We start from the raw sequence: 17614 nt of genomic DNA, 5'->3' as shown, positions 1-17614 counted from the left end.
AACAGCTAAATCAAGTTCTAATTTAGGTGAAGTATGACTAACTTACCAATAGTTGAAACTCAATCAGGGAATGTTTCGGTTTATATTTTTACTAATGTAATTTCCAATACTGATAGGAAATATTCTTATCCGGAGATGATAAGCTCATTCGAGAAGATATTGGTAAAGGGATCAAACTTCTAATCAGTAATCACTGGTCAAGTATTTGTTTACTCCACCAATTCGAACACCTTTTTAAGAGTTTAAGATTTCGTTTGGACATGTACTTTAAAAACGTTTTTAGTGTTTTATAAATGAAAAAAACTTAAAGTATGTGTTTGGATAAAAGTTTGGTAGAATGTTTTTGAAAACTATTTTTTAAAAGTGTTTTCCAAGTATAGTTTTTTAAGAACACTTGAAAGGTGTTTTTAGATGTTTTTAGCAAGAAACCACGGAAGACAAAGATGAAAAACATAACTTTTAAAATGTTAAAATGTTTTTATAAAATAGTTGTCCAAACACATATTTATTTTTAAAACAAATTTAAATACATTTTATAAAATATTTTTGAAAAATACTTTTTTAAAAATGGTTTATTAATACATCTCCAAACGGAGCCTAAAAATATTTGAATTTTTATGGAAAGGATCTTGTGTTGGCAATGGCCACAGCTAAGGCCCCCCCCTTGCCCCTGGCTTCGTCTCTGACTCTCTGCAGTAATTGTCTTGATCATAAATTGTGATCTTTATTATAATTTTTTCTTTTGTGGAACGCAATGAAACTTGATAAAAATGGTCATTTTTTAAAATTATTTATGATTCATAATTTTTATATCAAATTAAATTATACCATGATTAATAACTACAAATATAGCTTGGATTGGTGGTTAGCATTGAGCCATGGAGCTTTGCCTTTATATCAAGATCACCTACTCTATCTAATTATGGTGTTGCTAATGCTTTATGTAAACAAAAGAGTATCTTTTCACTTGCTACACAAGCGCTTGCTCTTCTTTCAGGTTAGCCCAACTGCTTGTTACTTGTTAGTTTACCAACGCCATTATTAATTCATTTTTTTTTAATTAATTCTTGTTGAGTTTTTCGAAATGTGACAATCTAAACAATGGAACCGTGATAGCATCTTATTTTCTAAAAAGAAATAAATGTCACATATAAAGATTTCTTGAAAATGCATGACTATGACCCTAAAAAGGTGAGTGTTGATTTTTAAACTAGAAGTGTAGTTGGCCCATAAGAAGAATGAAGAATGGAACGTGGGCTATCGTCTAAAACCACTTTACAACCACGCAATGAGCAAAAACAAAAGTTTCTAGTGACCAACTCCATTTTAATTAATTTGTATTTGTATTTGTATTTGTATTCCCTCCTCCCCATCTGTCTGGCCCCCGTATTTGAGTATTATATATATATGGCGAGGAAATCTTGCATGCATTCACACAGTTAATCTCAGAACCGGTTATTCACTCATTCTTTGCACCAAGTTCTCAAATCAAATCAAGAATGGCAAATTTTGGTGGTGGGATTTCAAATTTGATTGTTTTGATTATGATTTGTAGTTCAATTCATGGAGTTCCAGCAGCAATCTACACTGTTGGCGATTCGTCGGGTTGGTCACTTGGTGGTGGTTATGGAAACTGGGCTGGTGACAAGACCTTCACAGTTGGTGACACCCTTGGTAAGTTAACACACACACGGACAACTGAAGAAAATGAGACTAGTTCAACGTTTGACCGCTTTATCCATCCCTATAAATCCTTTAAATTATCCCCCTCGTCGTCTCTAGTTCCATCACACCCCTTCTTCCAAATTTCTGGATCCGTCCTTGTTTGGAAAGCTATTTGTATGTATATATATAATGCGTATGCATATGCGTAGTAGCATAGGCATGTCATATACCTATAAGTAAGTCCACACACATAATTGAGGGCTTTGACAAAGAACTGATGAACACTTACATGCTTGCAGTATTCAACTATGCCTCTGGTCACACTGTAGATGAAGTGAGCACAAGTGACTACAAGACATGTACCACTGGCAATGCAATAACCACCGACAGCAGCGGTGCTACCTCCATCACTCTAAACACTCCTGGTCCACATTACTTCATATGTGGTGTGCCTGGCCATTGTGGCGGCGGAATGAAGCTTTCAGTGAATGTTGTGGCAGCATCTGGTGGTGATCCATCATCCAGTACCACCACTTCTCCACCAACCATCACCTCTCCACCATCCGCCACTGCTGCACCACCTCTGACAAGAGATTTTCCGCCATTCACAACCATTTCACCCGCTCCCACAGCCGGTGGTTCCCAGCATCTTACTCAACCATCTTCTTCAGCAGTACTTCTCACTCCAAAAGTGGCTGTTCTTTTCACCATTAGCATTGTAATGTTGAAGTTTTTTCTGTAATAACCTTGGTCAGGACAGAGGCAGTGCTCCCTTCTCTTTATGGCTGTGCTTTCAGTTCTCCCAACTTTGATTTGGATTATGTATACTTAATTCCTATTTAATATTTTTTACTTACATTTTAGATTCCAGTACTAAATTTTTTCTTATATACAACACAAGATACCAAAACTTTCGGGTCCGAAAACAAGCGAAGTCACTCCAGCGTTGGTCATGGTCAATAAAGACACAAAAGGTGATTATGCAAGCATGCTACGGGACATCTACTATGTTCAATAGTTCATTAGCCCATTGTCTAGCCTCTCAGCCTAGCTAAAGTTTTTTATAAATTATAGCAAATCAAATGAGACCTTCAGCTGCATGCCTCTAATAAATAGACACTAAGCATATTGATTAGGACGCTCAAATTGACAGTAATCTGGAAAAAAAAAAAAGAAAAAAAAAAAAAAGAAGAAAAAAGAAAAAAGAAAGAAAGTCACAAAGCATTTAAAGTCTATTTTCGAAACTTACCTGCAGGAATAAAAGATCATGCAAGGAATGTATTCACGATTCACGAAGATAAAAAAAAGTTAACAGAATAAATCTAATCAATAAGAAAACTGCTTTCGTAATTGATTTTCTGATAATACCCGTTCATCTACATTTTTGGCTCAGGAAATACTATAGCAACAATGAATTGGGACAACAAATGAATCACTACAGATATGGCACATCCAAAAAATTTAAATGTTTGACACTGGTGAAAAATGACCTGTTGCCACTGTATACTGGACAAGAAATTGTGAGCGAATCCTGCAACAAACAAAAAGGAAAAAGGAAAAGAAGATTGATGAGAGAACAACAAGCAACAAGAATGATGGATGAGAGATCAAATGAAAACTGGATTCTCCGTCAACAAACCAATCCAAATAGAATGAGAAAGGGTAAAAGTTCTTTACAGCATTCAAAGCATCAACAGATATATACATGAGAGGACTGGAAAATTATTGGGTTGTCAGATCTGAACTTTTGACAGGTTTAGTCAACAGCGTGTAAAAATGTTGCAAGTACAAAGGATCAAAATTTGAGTTCTATTACACAAGAAACCCTGAAACTAAGATAATTGTAAAAAATTTAGCTTGTACCTCGAGAGCTATCATGCCTTGATCAAATGATGAATCAAGATCAAAAGAACACCAAACACAAGGACTAATAAGCTGCAGACGACTTAGTTCCAGCATGAGTTCCAAGGAGAGAAGCGTCCCAAGAATGATAAGTTTTCATTCGCCAGCCAAAAATGCAGATGCTGCTGAAGCCTCGGCAATTAATGATACAGGTTGATTAGCCTGCAGGCAAGCTCCTATCTCAAAAGGACACAACTCAGATCCATCGAAAAGAAGATTTACACCGGGGAGAGTTACTTCTTTGCTGTCAGAATCATCTGATTCACCTTTTGTTGTACCCAATGAAAGAGAATCTTCAACAGGCCTAATAGCGGTCTCATATATGGGAGTCAATGCATAAGATCTGCAAAATCATGAAGATCAAATGGTTATTTAAGAAATGAACATCTATGGCGACATCTCTGCAATAAGGTCAAACCTGAAAAAGTGTTGAGATAGAGTTAAATTTCAAGACTGAAAATCCCATGTCGGGAACAAAATATATCAACGAGAATCTCAAAACCATATTTTTTTTAATTTAAAATTTAGAGATAATGTGAACAAAAAAGTTAACGAACAATTAAGAATGCTACGGAGAAGAAATAGTTTTCCAACTAAATGTGAAGTCTTCTGCATTAATTTTGGGGAACTCCAAAAAATTGCTGATGTCTCTCAATGAAAACGACCAGAATTTGTCACTGAAATTGTAGTGCATTACAGGCTCTTATTTATAGACACTAGAAAATGATGATGTAATACCCAAACCAAGCAGGAAATACATCATTTAGAAAAGAAACTATAGGTGAATATATTTGTTGTTTTTTTAACCACCAAACACATCTGACTTTGAATGATTATAACTACTAAAAAGTAGCTTTTGTGCTGATTTTGCTGTAAGTTTGATTGAGATTTGAATGCATTGCAACAGCCTCAACCAATTGCTCTTGCTCCCAGATCAAGATAATTAACAAGGAAAGAAACAGAATATAAAGAATACAATCAACTAAATGTTTGAGATGACCACACACACAGGAGAGAGAGAGAGAGAGAGGGGGGGGGGGGGGGGATTGTGGAGAGATGAAAAGAGAACAGTGATATTTCAATAACCTTTAAAAAAAGCCTGAACCACTCATAAACATATACATATCCAATTAGGACACACCTTAGGATTTTACCATCAAAGCTCAAAACTTCTGTCTGACCACGCTGCCGGTTAGCGAGTTTTAATCTCTGATGCTCACTCAAGGCTCCTGATATAGGAGAAGAAGGATCTGCAAGGGGGTTCCATCTTCCACTTGCATAAGTCATCAGCTGTCGAGACAACTTTTTTTCCTTTGGTTGCTCTTTCTGGTAAAGAATTTTTGCAGTTGGGCCCGTTGCTTGGTACTCTGAACAAACATTACGTAGCCTGTTTCTTAAATCTTGCATTGCATCATGATGATCGTTGAGTAAATCTGTCTGAAGTAACTCCGAAGAAACCACTCTCTTACATATTCTGTTGCATAATATGGGACTGAAAAGTGGAATACCAAATTCTACACTCAATGGAACCCATTCATACTTGCCATCATCGACTGAAAAGGTTTCTGATTCTCTCTCTTTAAACAGCCTTAATAGGCGAATATAACCAATGGTCCATAGATTTATTTTATTTGAAATGTCACGCAGCAGCAAGTTTAACTTTGAACTTTCTTCTCTGCATAGTCCCAGTTCCTCCCCAATACAAGCTATTGATCCGTCAGAATTCTTCAAAGGCAACGGAACATCACAAGTTACTATTTTCCCTCCATCATCAAGATCATATCTACTGAGAGGTTGGACCAGTACAGCAGAAAATTTAAGAAGTGAATTCAAACAATGCAAAAGTATGCTTCCTTTAACTAAATTCCCTTCAAACTTTCCTCCCAATCCCCCAACCGTTGATCCATCCCATGACCATACAATCGCTTTTTCACAACCAGCCAATGGTGCAGGAAGCAGTCTTAGACATTGTCCTTTGATCAAAACAACTGAAAGAGGTCCACTGGAGACAGCTGAATACAGGACCAATTTCATCCACGGAGTCATAGAAGACTGAGATGGAGGACCAAAATGAATGGGGCCCTTGGATCCCGGCAAAATAGAAGAATGAGGAAGTGGAATCATGGACATAATAATGTCATAGTCACGGATGAATAGGCGATCCAAAGTTGCTGGAGCCAGAGCAGCCAAGCTTTCACAACGAAGAATATCAACTCGGTATTTCCTCTGCTTCCTTATCTTTCTTCCCATACTAAAACCTTCAACAGAATCAGATTTTTTATGAAGCTCGTAACTAAGGGCCGATTTAGAATCATCATCCAAAGAATTTGTTCTATCCGATAGAGTAGTAGAGAAAATTTCATCACTGGTCCCCCCAGTTAAAGGCTCAGCAGAACCAATACCCTCTGGGACTATAGGATGCACATAATCCTCGGCAGACTCTATTGGACCTGATTCTGTGGACTTGCTAACATCAAAAACATCAGTTATAACAGGATTCTTCTCCTCGTTGCTCACGGATATTGATTTAATACTGTCTCTTCCTTCTGCAAAAACCCCACCTGAGGTTAGGCATTCCAGTACACATCTGAGGCTGAAGGCATGATTAGCAAATTCCTGCAATTCTCCTTCAAATTTGTTCCCCTCTAAAGTAATTAAATCTCTGCAAAGATCTGCAATGCTAGCATGACCTAGTTTCCCAGCTTCATACAGTGTGACGGCATGAGATTTTAAACCTGCAATAGGTAATAACCACAGTAATCATGTATAGATTCTATGCATAACCCCTGCAGGAGTAGATACTTTCTACCAGAATCCTCAAAGAAATTATTAAACTAGCTCGTACATTTATTAAAAAAATGTACTGCAGAAAGGACGATACAAGTGAATGTTGCTTATGTGTACCTAAAGTGAAACTCGCTGACAAGCCTGAAACAAATGAAATGGTCCTAACCCTGTTTTCCCATTGCCCCGGGCCCTTTTGATGGGAAGAAAAAATGAGATACATCATAAAACCTGTAGTTGGTCTACTTATCCCTCATTTCATAGTACTAATTCTTTAAAACATTCATACGTGTGATTCTGAATGTACCTCTTTCATCAGTTTATAACCCTTGTCTTCACTCTTTTAGTAATGAAGAATCCAATTCATATTTCAAAATAATTCCAACATTTACTCTGCAAATGATAAAAGATCTTTCGACAAATCAATCAGGAATTATATCGACTGAAATATATAACTGAGATGCTAAAAATTATATTCAAGTTGAAGAGCATTAAAACATTATTTGGCTATGTTTTATGATAAACTTTTCCCAGATATTCTTCTTCTAAAGTGATGTTTTTTATGATAAAGAAAATTCTTCGATTCAGCAATAACCTGAGTGAAACATATAAATTTACAGTTACTCTTGAAAGGTAACAACGCAGATGAAAAAGCTATATTTTTCGAGTCCTATGCATACATAAATTTACATTACTATTACGTATACTTGAATATTTCATTGGTTGGTTGGCTTTCATGTTTCCCTTCAGACATTGAGAACATGAAGTTACAAAACAAGTTCTCCAGCTATTTCCCATAACGATTGGTTTAGCATAAGTTAAAATGAAAATTGCTCACTACTCATTTCCAACTTTTTGAAACCTTTATTGCTTCAACTATAGAAATTGGTTACTACGACATCCTAAATTACCGTTCGATTAAGAAATGAACATTAACCAGCAGTAAAAAGTTAACATCAGTCAGGAATCAGAATTGAAATAAAAGTTTTACTGGGAAGGGAACTGTCTATATTGAAGAATGGAGAAAAAAAGTTGAGACAATAATAGCTGACAGACCTGGAGAAACAGATCCCATCATAAGATATGATGTTATATTAGCATCAACAACGAAGGCAACACGAGAACAATCTGCCGCTGCACCTTGATATTCTAACATTTCACTTTGTTGGAGGGCACTGCCATCACTGGACAAATTTGCAGATCCCATGGACACATGTGAACCTTCTTCTTCGTCACTGAGAATCCCCTTAGGAGATCCAGGAGCAATAGATTCTTGAAGAATAGAAGCAGGATCTAGAAGTTTTACTGCCCATCCCAGTCGACAAGCAAAAGATGAAGCAGCCTGTAGCTGTGACAGATCGGCTTGTAATGTTGCTGCCAATTCAGCGACAGTAGAATTCTCACTCGACACCACGAAAACAGCATAAAGCAACCTGGGATTTAGAATCCATGACGTCCAAATGTTAAATTCTAAGGTTTTCTTTTGACGAGAAAAAAGTCAAACAAAAGGAGGAGAAGATAAGTATATTACTCTTCAATGGGATCTTCATATAATTGCTCCCTGTTTGAAACAAATCCTTCAAGCCTGGAAACTGAAATACCGAACAATATCAATGTCTTAATTCTTATAAGTTATAAGGCCAACTTTAAGAACATGACACTTTATAGCATGAAACATAATTATGAAAACTTTTTTAACCCTTCGTTTTGTTTGTTCTCTTTTCTGGTACTTGCTTAGTCAGTTTTATGTGATGTCCAGGGTCATGGGACTGTTGATGAAAGTGAGATACTAAAACTGACCTCGCAGATTGGATAATGTATTGTTTTAGAAAGCAATTAAGGAGTATCGATTTTGCCAAATTGCTATTGGAAATGGACAAGCATAAACCATAACTGATTTCCTAAAATTATCAAATAGAAAGATCTCCTTAGTTTCATTAAACAAGTCATCTGTCCAAAGACCACCAGATGAATGACATGAACAGGGTTAAAATAGATTAGGGCAGAAAGTAACATGAACAGGGGCAGACAGAACAATCCAGGGGTTGCAGGAGGAGCAGACTTTTTCATATTTAGTGATGAAACTTAAAATTTCATAGAAATTGCACCTAAATTTTTTCTGAGGGACAACCTCTAGAAGGTTTTCTCCTGACTACAAATAAATTTGATAGAGGTTGTCAGGCATGTGGCATAAAATCGGGTTTGCAATGAGTTTAAAACCAGAAGAAGTTTTCAACCAATAATTTTTGTTTACATTCTTTTACTATTGCTCACTATTCGCAGTGAGGTGGAGAGAAATAAAATAGATTTTGAATAACTTTCTAATCATGTGTAGAAAAAATTACCTTTGAATCGATCATCGGGATAAACAGGTACATCAAAGTAAACAAGTCCCCGACGAAATAGACCCTTGATAATTTCAGGATCAAAAAGGATGAAAGAATTTGCTTCCTCCTTACAGATTTTATCAATCGTAGCCATCTCTTCTTCTGAAAGTTTCTAGGGAAGAGGTAAAAGAGAAGGGGAACAAATATGAGAGTCCGTTCCAGTTTGATAGAACTTGAGGCAAAACTCATCAAAATTATAATTAAATCTGTGGCAAACCTTACATAGTATTACAAGGAATTCGTTTGCATGATGATTTAACAAAAGCAGAACATTAGAAAGAATATATTGCAAAGGTCTAACCTTGAATTCTTCCAGCGTAAAGTTGACGAGACAAACTCCCCACCATGGCTCAATTACGAAGTCAACAGGTTCTACAGGCAAAAGTTCTTTAGCTATGGACTTGTTTAGCTTCCACATAATTTTCTGGAAAACTCCAAGAAGTTAATATAAGTTGCAGGTAAAGGAATATTCATGTCATATACAACATATGAAACTCCGAAAGGTACAACAAGTGGCAATCGTATTAATATGTTAAGGGGTTTGAGGTCCACCGCTAGTTCACCTCCAGCAGCCCAACAATCAAGACAACGAAGTGAGCCTCTGGCCCTCTTTAACCGCCAGTTTATCTTCATTCTGAATATCCAGCTAGTACAACTTAAAGTTGAATGATTCTTGTAGGAATATTCCAGAGATTCTATTTAATTTTATTTAGCTGTGTATATAATCCAAAAAATATTTTTAAAAGTTTCTGAATTTTTTATTCCACTTCATAATTTTTGGCAACGTTTGGAACAGTTCAGGTAATGACGAGGTTCAAAAATTGAGAAGATTATTTTAGAAAACTTTTTTGACAGGAGTTTTCAAGCTCATCAACCTTCCTTCCTGATTAAGAGCTCCCTCAGCTTCGCCACTTATCCAAGTCACGCAAATAATTTAATTCTGGTAGTCTACTGCTTTGATGGGGAAACCTAAACATTCAGAATGATAGCAGCCAATTGCCATAACAAGATGGACCAACACAGATATGAGAATCAAACTAAATGGGAATACTAAACCGACAACTTGATATTGACCATAAATTCAAAAAACAAAAACCTTCATTTTCATACATTTGGAAGGGTTTGAAATCTTAATGCCTCCAGAAGGTCATTGGTAAAGATCAAAGTAATGGTGTTGAGAATGCCAAGAAAAATGGGAAGGTGCGGAGCCTCCATGTGAAACATAAAAGTGTTTTGCAAAATTAGACCATTCAATCATGGTAAGTGTACGAGAATGACTACAACAATATATTATAAGCTCTAGGTAGCGTGTGAATTGTAACTTATAACATGTCTTTGAACAAGCCACTAAGTATGACAGAAGCCACCTTAGATCTGCATTTGTTCATGATATCAATAAACTCATTTCTGCCTATTCCAGTAAGTCGCAAGGCATCAGCTGCACTAAAATTAGGGATGCTGTCGTATGGTTGCTCTGCAAATATGTGGAAGGAAAAAATTATTACACCTGATGACCAGAAAGGCATGAATAGCAAGCACACAAGCAGAGTCACTGAGATTGAGATCAAATTTGGTTGAATCATACCCCAACGTCAACTAGGACAATAATAATGATTTGATGCACAACAAACTCCTAAATAATCAAAAAATCAAATCAGCCCTCATTTAATGAGAAAAGCAATTTCGGGTAACACCATTTCAATCACCTAACTGAAAATATTCTCTAAAGAATATAATATCTTTTGTGTCACGTCTAATCAACAAGGAGCACAAGCTAATATTATGAATCGTGCGTATGAGGAAATAATGCATTCAGGTATTTCCAAAGATGAAGCCTGCTTATTATCTTGTCACAACCTGTCCACCGCTACATTGTGTTCATTAATGAGATAATGAGGTTTCAATAAATCTCAAAGAAAAGTTGTTCGTACGCCATACGATCGATCAAAAAAAATAACGAGCAAAAAGCAGCTGTTTCTTTCAGATTTATTACAAGTCCTACTGTTTTTTTTGTCCGTCCTTTATTTTTAAATAAAATGTTTACTTTACTAACTCTCTATGGTTTTACATGTTCTTGATTCAGATAACTAATATATGAAATTTCATGCACGATTATGAGCATTAGATGTGCCAATATAACAAACGATGTTTCTCAAAAACTTTTAATCTCAGCTCAAACTGAGACTCTAACTGAATAGCTATGATTGCACGTACTAAATCTGAGTAAATAACTTTGAGACTCTCATACCATTTCTCATAACTTCGAATATCATTTCGCAGTAATATTTAAAAGGAGACACTCTCATAACACGGCATACATACTCCGCAAGATGGTACGGAAACAGCTGCAGAAACAATAAACAAATATGTTAAGACTATAATAAAATAAACTTCAGCTTAAGGCATAAACACCTATTAATTGTTATTTTCATGACATAGAATCTATAAAATGAGTCAGCTCCTTTACTTTATCCAAGTGGAAACATTCACTAACGGTAAATGTTAAGCAACAGATCCTGAACTTAAACAGATGTTCCATATCTCCGGTTCCACACCATGTATCACACAAGTAAAGGGAGCTGCATTTGTTTCCAATCATAACTGAAAATTCTACTATATGATATTAGCCTGTAATTTCTAAAATGTCACATAATTCATTGGGCATTTTATCATGGAACAAATTATCAACTTTTTCAATGCTTAAAAAGATTTAATCAGCAAAATAAAATTATGGAGTAAGGACTTTCCATCAAATACACACCGCTAGATTCTTTCGTAGATATTGCATCATGTCTTCATAGTATTCACCTTCTTTGCACACTTTTTTAGCAAAACAAGCGCTCCATACGAGTCTTTTCTTTAAGCAGTATTCAATTATCCTGCATGAGAGGAGGTTGGTGTATCAATGGCATTTCATTCAGTTAAATACTGGGCAGTGGGAAAAAAAGGTTGTGCGCCCTCTCTTGCAAAATTTTTGGATATCTGACCTAAAAATAGGCAGACACCGAAAAAAAAAAAAAAAAAAAAAAAAAACCTTATTTTCTATAAAGAATTATGAAAATCATCGAAAGAGGTCAATGAATGGGCAAATCGTATTACTGCAGTAGATATCAAACACGTTTGAGCAAGTACCCTAATAACAAATAGAAATATCAATGATGCAACAAAACAGCCAAGAACACAAACGGAGTACAGCAAAAATACAAAAACGAGCTCATTAGTATCCAAATGCAAGGGAACTTCTCGAAGTTAGTAGCACGACAGAACCCAGTGTCAATAACCGACGAGTGAAGCTGGAAGAAACAAACCTTCGATGCCATTCTTCTTTCGAATTCAAATTGGATTGAAGGCGCTTCGGAAGGTTCTCCCATTGGCATTCATCTTTTATCGCTTTAATTATCAACTGCTCCTCTATAGTAACTGGCATGCGCTGCATTTTGTGTATTCCACCAAAATCTCTGTAAAATCACACGAGACAACCAAACTAATGATGACCATTCAATCATAAGCCGACAAACAGAGTAAAATTCGAACAGTTACCTGAATTTGGTGACGAAATTCGTTGAAATGCTGGATCAAGCCAGGGTTTGAAAGCTGAGCAACGACGGAGAGATCTATAGTCTGCGCCTCAATTGATCGGGCAAGCGAGCGTCAGAATTTTCGTCAAATTTATGGCTAACACTGTCGATTCACCCCAATTGAGCACTTGGGTTCGAGGTTCGATCCAATTAGCTTCGAGCAAAATCAGCTGAAACCGCAAATGCAATGAAGAAGATGAACAACATGAGAGTGCGCAACATTATTAATCGAGTTGTTCAGTATTTCCAATACAGGTCAAGGAATCCGGACTTACATGGATCGGACCGAATTCGAATCCGGATTCTTAGAATTGATTCTTATTTGGGTCCCAATCGTGCACCAAGTTGGAAAAAAACAAATTTTGAATTTAAATTAATTTATGTATTTTTTTCACAAAATTCTATCTTATTGATCAATTTTGTAACACATGTATCCTATTTGAACTGATTCATTAAAAAATATTATTTTTTATATCGAAAATTATTATTTTTCATTGTATATATTATAGGTTAATTCTTCTCACAAATACACAGACCGTCTCACAATTATTTTTTTAATATTGCATATGTTTGATGAAATTTTAAGGTACAACTCTATTCGAGTACAACAATAATTTCAAAAAGTAGATATTTTGTGAAGCAGGTCGACAGTCGACTCGATCCATATATGAAATGAAAAGTAATAATTTTTTTCATAAAATGTAATAATACTTTTTGTGATTTATTTAAAAATTTAAAAATTTTCATAAATTTAATACAATACAGAGATACATTTAATTTTAATATGATTTATTTAAGTTTAAGTTTAAGATTTTAATCAATTCATTTATATAATTGATTCAACTGATTTTGATCATTAAGATAAATTAAATTCGCGACGATTGTACTTAACTTTAGCAAAAGTAAGATAAAATAATAAAATTAATCATATGCTATTTTTTATTTTTTTACCCTACTGACCAATTTTCAAATTATTATAAACATAAATGAGTATAATATTATTATATTTTAAAACAAAACTCAAAAAATATTTGTCTGAAAAAAATATAGATAAATTTTTTTTAAAAAAAAAAAAAGGAAAAAGGTAGCGCATAGTTTCATGTTATTATAAATAATAATAATAAATAAATACAAAAAAAAAATGGAAGCTGCATTTACCTACGGTGGGTGGAGACTGGAGACGCTATTTTTGGCATTTTCCGTGGGAGCCGAAATCTTTCATGGAGTGGGCTCCCATTCAAAACATGGGGCCACGCGACGAAATAAATGCATAGGTTTATTATATTATAATAATTAGTTAACATATACATACGATACACATAAATTAAAATTTTATTTAAAATATAGTTTTATATTTGTGCATGACAAACTTTTATATGAAAATATAATAAGTTTGAGTAATTTATAATTATTTACGCTTTTTATTATCAATTTATTACTATTTATTTTATTTAAAAAAAATTATGGCAGTTATGGGGCCCTATTTTGGAGACAAAAATTGATATGACATAACCTACCAAAATTAGTTACTATATATGGATCAAACTTAATAATATAGAAAAGATATAGAAGAGATTAAGGTTACAAACTAGATATCTCGTATTAGTGGAATGGAGTCCTCTTCGGGGTCAACCCTTTTTCCTATATATCTCATCTTAATTAATTTGTGAGTTTATTACAATGGTATAAGCCGTCAGAGATTTGTGGAAAATTTTGGTAGCAATAATTTGTATTAAACGTCGCTTTTAATATATTTTGATGCTAAATTGTAGAGCTTGGGAAATTTATAGGATACATGAAGTTTTGATTCCAATTTGAGATCATGAAAATCAGAAAATGTATAGATATTAGTGTCATGTTGCAACGTGCGTGTTGTGTGCTTTCTTTGGAAGCTTCGGCGTTACCCATGGGGTGTGGAGGGCTCTGATTGGCCCAAATCAGTGGATCCTACGTAAAAGTGTGTGGGGCTCATTGATTTGGGTCAATCATGGAGGACCACGTTGACCATAGAACCCCATGGAGGCAGCATGTACAAAATCGCTTTCAATTGAATAATTATCTCAATTTCATAATTTTATTTAAAAATTAATAATATAGACATTTTTTTAAATCTAATAATATAGACTGATAAAAATACCAAAGACAACAAAATAGATTAGTTAGTGTGGTCTCATGTTTTATAATACAGTATGAGCTAATTGCACTAACTCGCCGAAAAGTATAATAAACATAAAATATTCTGTTATCCCGAAAAATATTTTAACCCGATCCCGTTTATAATGGATCTACCCGACATGGCCCAACATGTTAAGATCCAACCCAGTTTGGGCCGTGTTGGACTTTGACCAGGGCTGGTCATTATGGGCCGTCCTGAGTTGTTTCTAATGGGCCGCAGGTATCATTTTTAGTTCAAGTAGGACTCTGATATATATGAGATAAGTTTGGATCTTTTCAAATATTCACAAGATAGAGATAAAATTAAGAAGAATCCAATGGATGAAGAGTCCTAGTACATGGCATGTTATAATTCGACTAGGTAACTTATTCTATTTTTTCCTATAAACACACGTACTGTTATGGTAATGTTCATTCATTACTCACTATTCATTATTCATCAACACTCACTCTCACTTTTACATTCACGCACTCATATTTTCTTGTTTTCGCATTCATCATACTCTCTGCCTTCAAGACACTGACTTAGGCATCGGTGGGGTCACGCCGAAAACACCTTCGACGCCCCCCTGACCTAGTTGTTGCTTGTGCAGAGTTCATTGGTACCCGACCCGACCTGCTTCATAAAGGAGTTGGAGGATCCATTCTACCATACCGAACCCCAGGTAAAAAATCAACATCATCAATTGGCGCCGTCTGTGGGAAATTGAAGAAAAAGAGTTTTGATGGCTAATCAGAACGGAGATCACCCAAATTTGGAACAACTAGTGGCCCACGCTGTCCAGAGGGCTTTGGCAGAAAGGGGTGAGGCCAATCCTCTGCACCCTGATCAAAACGCCCATCTTGATGAGATCAAAAAGTTGAAAGAAGAGATGGAGCAACTTAAGAAGAAGCAGGCCGGATACATAGTTACCACAACCAAAAACATTCCTTTCATTCAGGAGATATTGGATGCCGACCTCCCCAACCATTTTAAATTGCCTCACGTCGGGGAATATGATGGTAAAGGAGATCCATAAGAACATCTAGCACGCTTTGAGAATGCAGCATTGTTGCATAAATACTCTGATTAGATCAAATGTAGGGCTTTCCTCACTACTCTCATAGGACCAGCCCAACAATGGTTCAATCTTCTACGCACTGAGGAGATCAAGAAGTTCAATGAGTTTAGTAAATCCTTTTTGCATCACTTTCCTAGTAGAAAAAAGCATCCTACCACTACTTTCAGCCTCTTTGCAATCAAGCAACGTGAACATGAAAATTTGAGAACATATATTCGCAGGTTTAGTGCCTTGGCTCTCGAGGTACCCATGGCTACGCCAGACCTGCTTATCAGTGCCTTCATGCAAGGGCTAGATACAAAAGACTTTCTCAAATCTCTAATAAAGAGACTGCCTAAAACATACGAGAAATTACTCGCCCGAGCTGAGAAATATGTCAACATGGAAGAAATACATGTCTCGCGGGCAGCTGTAAAGAGGGAACGGCCCAAAAGTCCAAAGAGCAATAGGGCCTCGAGCAGTAATCCAGGGATGGGACAATCATCTCGACCCGCACTGTTGAGTGAATTCACCTCTTACACTCTTTGCGCATGAGCAAAGCCCGAGCTCTACGAATTTGTAACAATCGACAACTCATAGAAAGGCCTCCATGGACTAAGAAGGGACCTCAAAATCGGGAATCAGATAAATATTGTCACAAGGAGTATGGGCATACTACGAAGAACTGTCGTCAATTAGATCAAGAAATTGAAAGGATAATTCAGCAAAATTCTGAGGTGAAAAATATATTAACTCGCCAAGAGGGATATCACCCGAATAGAATACATCGAGGAAGATCTAGACAAAGAGCCAGAACTGCTCCCCCCCCCCCCCTAGAAGATTTAAATCGCCCAAATCAGGACCAGGCCAGGAATGACCGAGCTCATCAAAGACCGGCTGCGCCGGCTCGAGGAATTATTATCATGATTTCTGGAGGGCCCACTGATGGAGATTCCAACAGAGCCAGGAAAACTAGCAGCAGAAATTAATAAATATGGAGATTGACAATCAAATTGTCCATACTGGACCGACCCTCTCTTTTGGGCTGGAAGATTTGAAATGGGTTTCTACCAATCATAATGATGCACTGGTAATAAGGGCAATGGTTGCAAATTATGATGTGGCCCGGATATTTGTGGATTTAGGCAGCTCTGTCAATGTTCTCTTCCAGGAAGCTATAAATCAAATGGATTTAGGGCAATACAAGATGGAACCCATCGTAACATCCCTCTTTGGTTTCACGGGTCACGCAATCCGACCTGTAGGGTTAGTGCACCTACCACTAACTTTGGAAAAAAGCAATTCTCGCAAGACCAGGATTATGAGTTTCATTATAGTAGATGCTCCATCAGCCTATAATGCCATACTAGGCAGACCTGCCATGACCACCTTTATGGGTGTCGCATCAGCTCTGCATCAGAAAATAAAATTCCCGGTGGGTAATGAGGTCGGCGAAGTACAAGGTGATCAAGTTATTGCTCGCAATTGTTATTTGGAGAAAGTCAGAATAGAACAAAAGGTGGCCAGAACGGATAACGTTGGCCGACCTGGACTCTCTAACGTGGAACAAGTTAGCTTGATAGAAGACACATCCGTCACTACTGAAAAAGAAGTCGAGGAAATCATGATCTCTCCTCCTTTTGGGATGATAAAGGTTGCTCGCACCCTTGAAGCACAGCTGAAAAAACCCTTATTGGAATGCTTGGAAAAAAATAAAGATGTTTTTGCGTGGTCAGTTGCAGACCTGGTAGGGGTACTTCGGGAGGTAGCAGAGCATAAGCTCAATGTAATAAGGGACTGTCGTCAAATTATTCAAAAGAAGCGTCACTTTGGTCCTAAAAAAGATGCGGTAATAAAAGAGCAAGTAGACGAGTTACTCAGGGCTGGACACATTGAGGAAATCCATTTCCCGACCTGGTTATCTAACATAGTCCTAGTGCCAAAGTCTACGGGAAAATGACGCATGTGTGTAGATTTTCGAGATCTAAATAAAGCATGCCCTAAAGATTGCTACCCCTACCTAGAATCGATCAGCTGGTCGATTCAACTTCAGGACATGAGTTACTCAGCTTCTTGGATGCTT

The 17614-nt window shown here is 36.4% G+C and overlaps 2 protein-coding genes across 9 annotated transcripts; one reads left to right on the top strand and one right to left on the bottom strand.

The window, feature by feature from the left end:
• The first annotated feature begins 1450 nt into the window (after positions 1 to 1450).
• LOC140875907 (blue copper protein-like) lies at positions 1451 to 2517 on the top strand. Its single transcript, XM_073279740.1, has 2 exons — positions 1451 to 1674; positions 1965 to 2517. Exons 1-2 carry the CDS (start codon positions 1500 to 1502, stop codon positions 2405 to 2407), a joined length of 618 nt encoding a protein of 205 aa, XP_073135841.1. The 5' UTR covers positions 1451 to 1499; the 3' UTR covers positions 2408 to 2517.
• Positions 2518 to 3004: 487 nt separating this feature from the next.
• On the bottom strand, positions 3005 to 12522 carry LOC140888709 (uncharacterized). 8 transcript variants are annotated; one of them, XM_073296408.1, is made up of 12 exons: positions 12279 to 12522; positions 12047 to 12196; positions 11500 to 11617; positions 10987 to 11083; positions 10106 to 10212; positions 9040 to 9162; positions 8697 to 8850; positions 7883 to 7943; positions 7408 to 7784; positions 4709 to 6302; positions 3529 to 3910; positions 3005 to 3196 (listed from the first exon to the last, which is right to left on the bottom strand). In XM_073296408.1, exons 2-11 carry the CDS (start codon positions 12172 to 12174, stop codon positions 3664 to 3666), a joined length of 3006 nt encoding a protein of 1001 aa, XP_073152509.1. In that variant the 5' UTR covers positions 12175 to 12196; positions 12279 to 12522; the 3' UTR covers positions 3005 to 3196; positions 3529 to 3663. The 8 variants fall into 8 exon arrangements, with proteins under 8 accessions (XP_073152509.1, XP_073152513.1, XP_073152523.1 ...); XM_073296412.1 differs by lacking the exon at positions 12279 to 12522 and having other exon boundaries at positions 11547 to 11617; positions 12047 to 12094; XM_073296422.1 differs by lacking the exons at positions 10106 to 10212; positions 12047 to 12196; positions 12279 to 12522 and having other exon boundaries at positions 10246 to 11083; positions 11500 to 11544.
• Positions 12523 to 17614: the final 5092 nt, after the last annotated feature.

This window comes from Henckelia pumila, chromosome 1 (genome assembly GCF_033568475.1).
Source record: "Henckelia pumila isolate YLH828 chromosome 1, ASM3356847v2, whole genome shotgun sequence".
NCBI lineage: Eukaryota > Viridiplantae > Streptophyta > Magnoliopsida > Lamiales > Gesneriaceae > Henckelia > Henckelia pumila.
The sequence above is the reverse complement of the archived record's forward strand: the minus strand, read 5'-3'. Positions and strand labels throughout refer to the sequence as shown.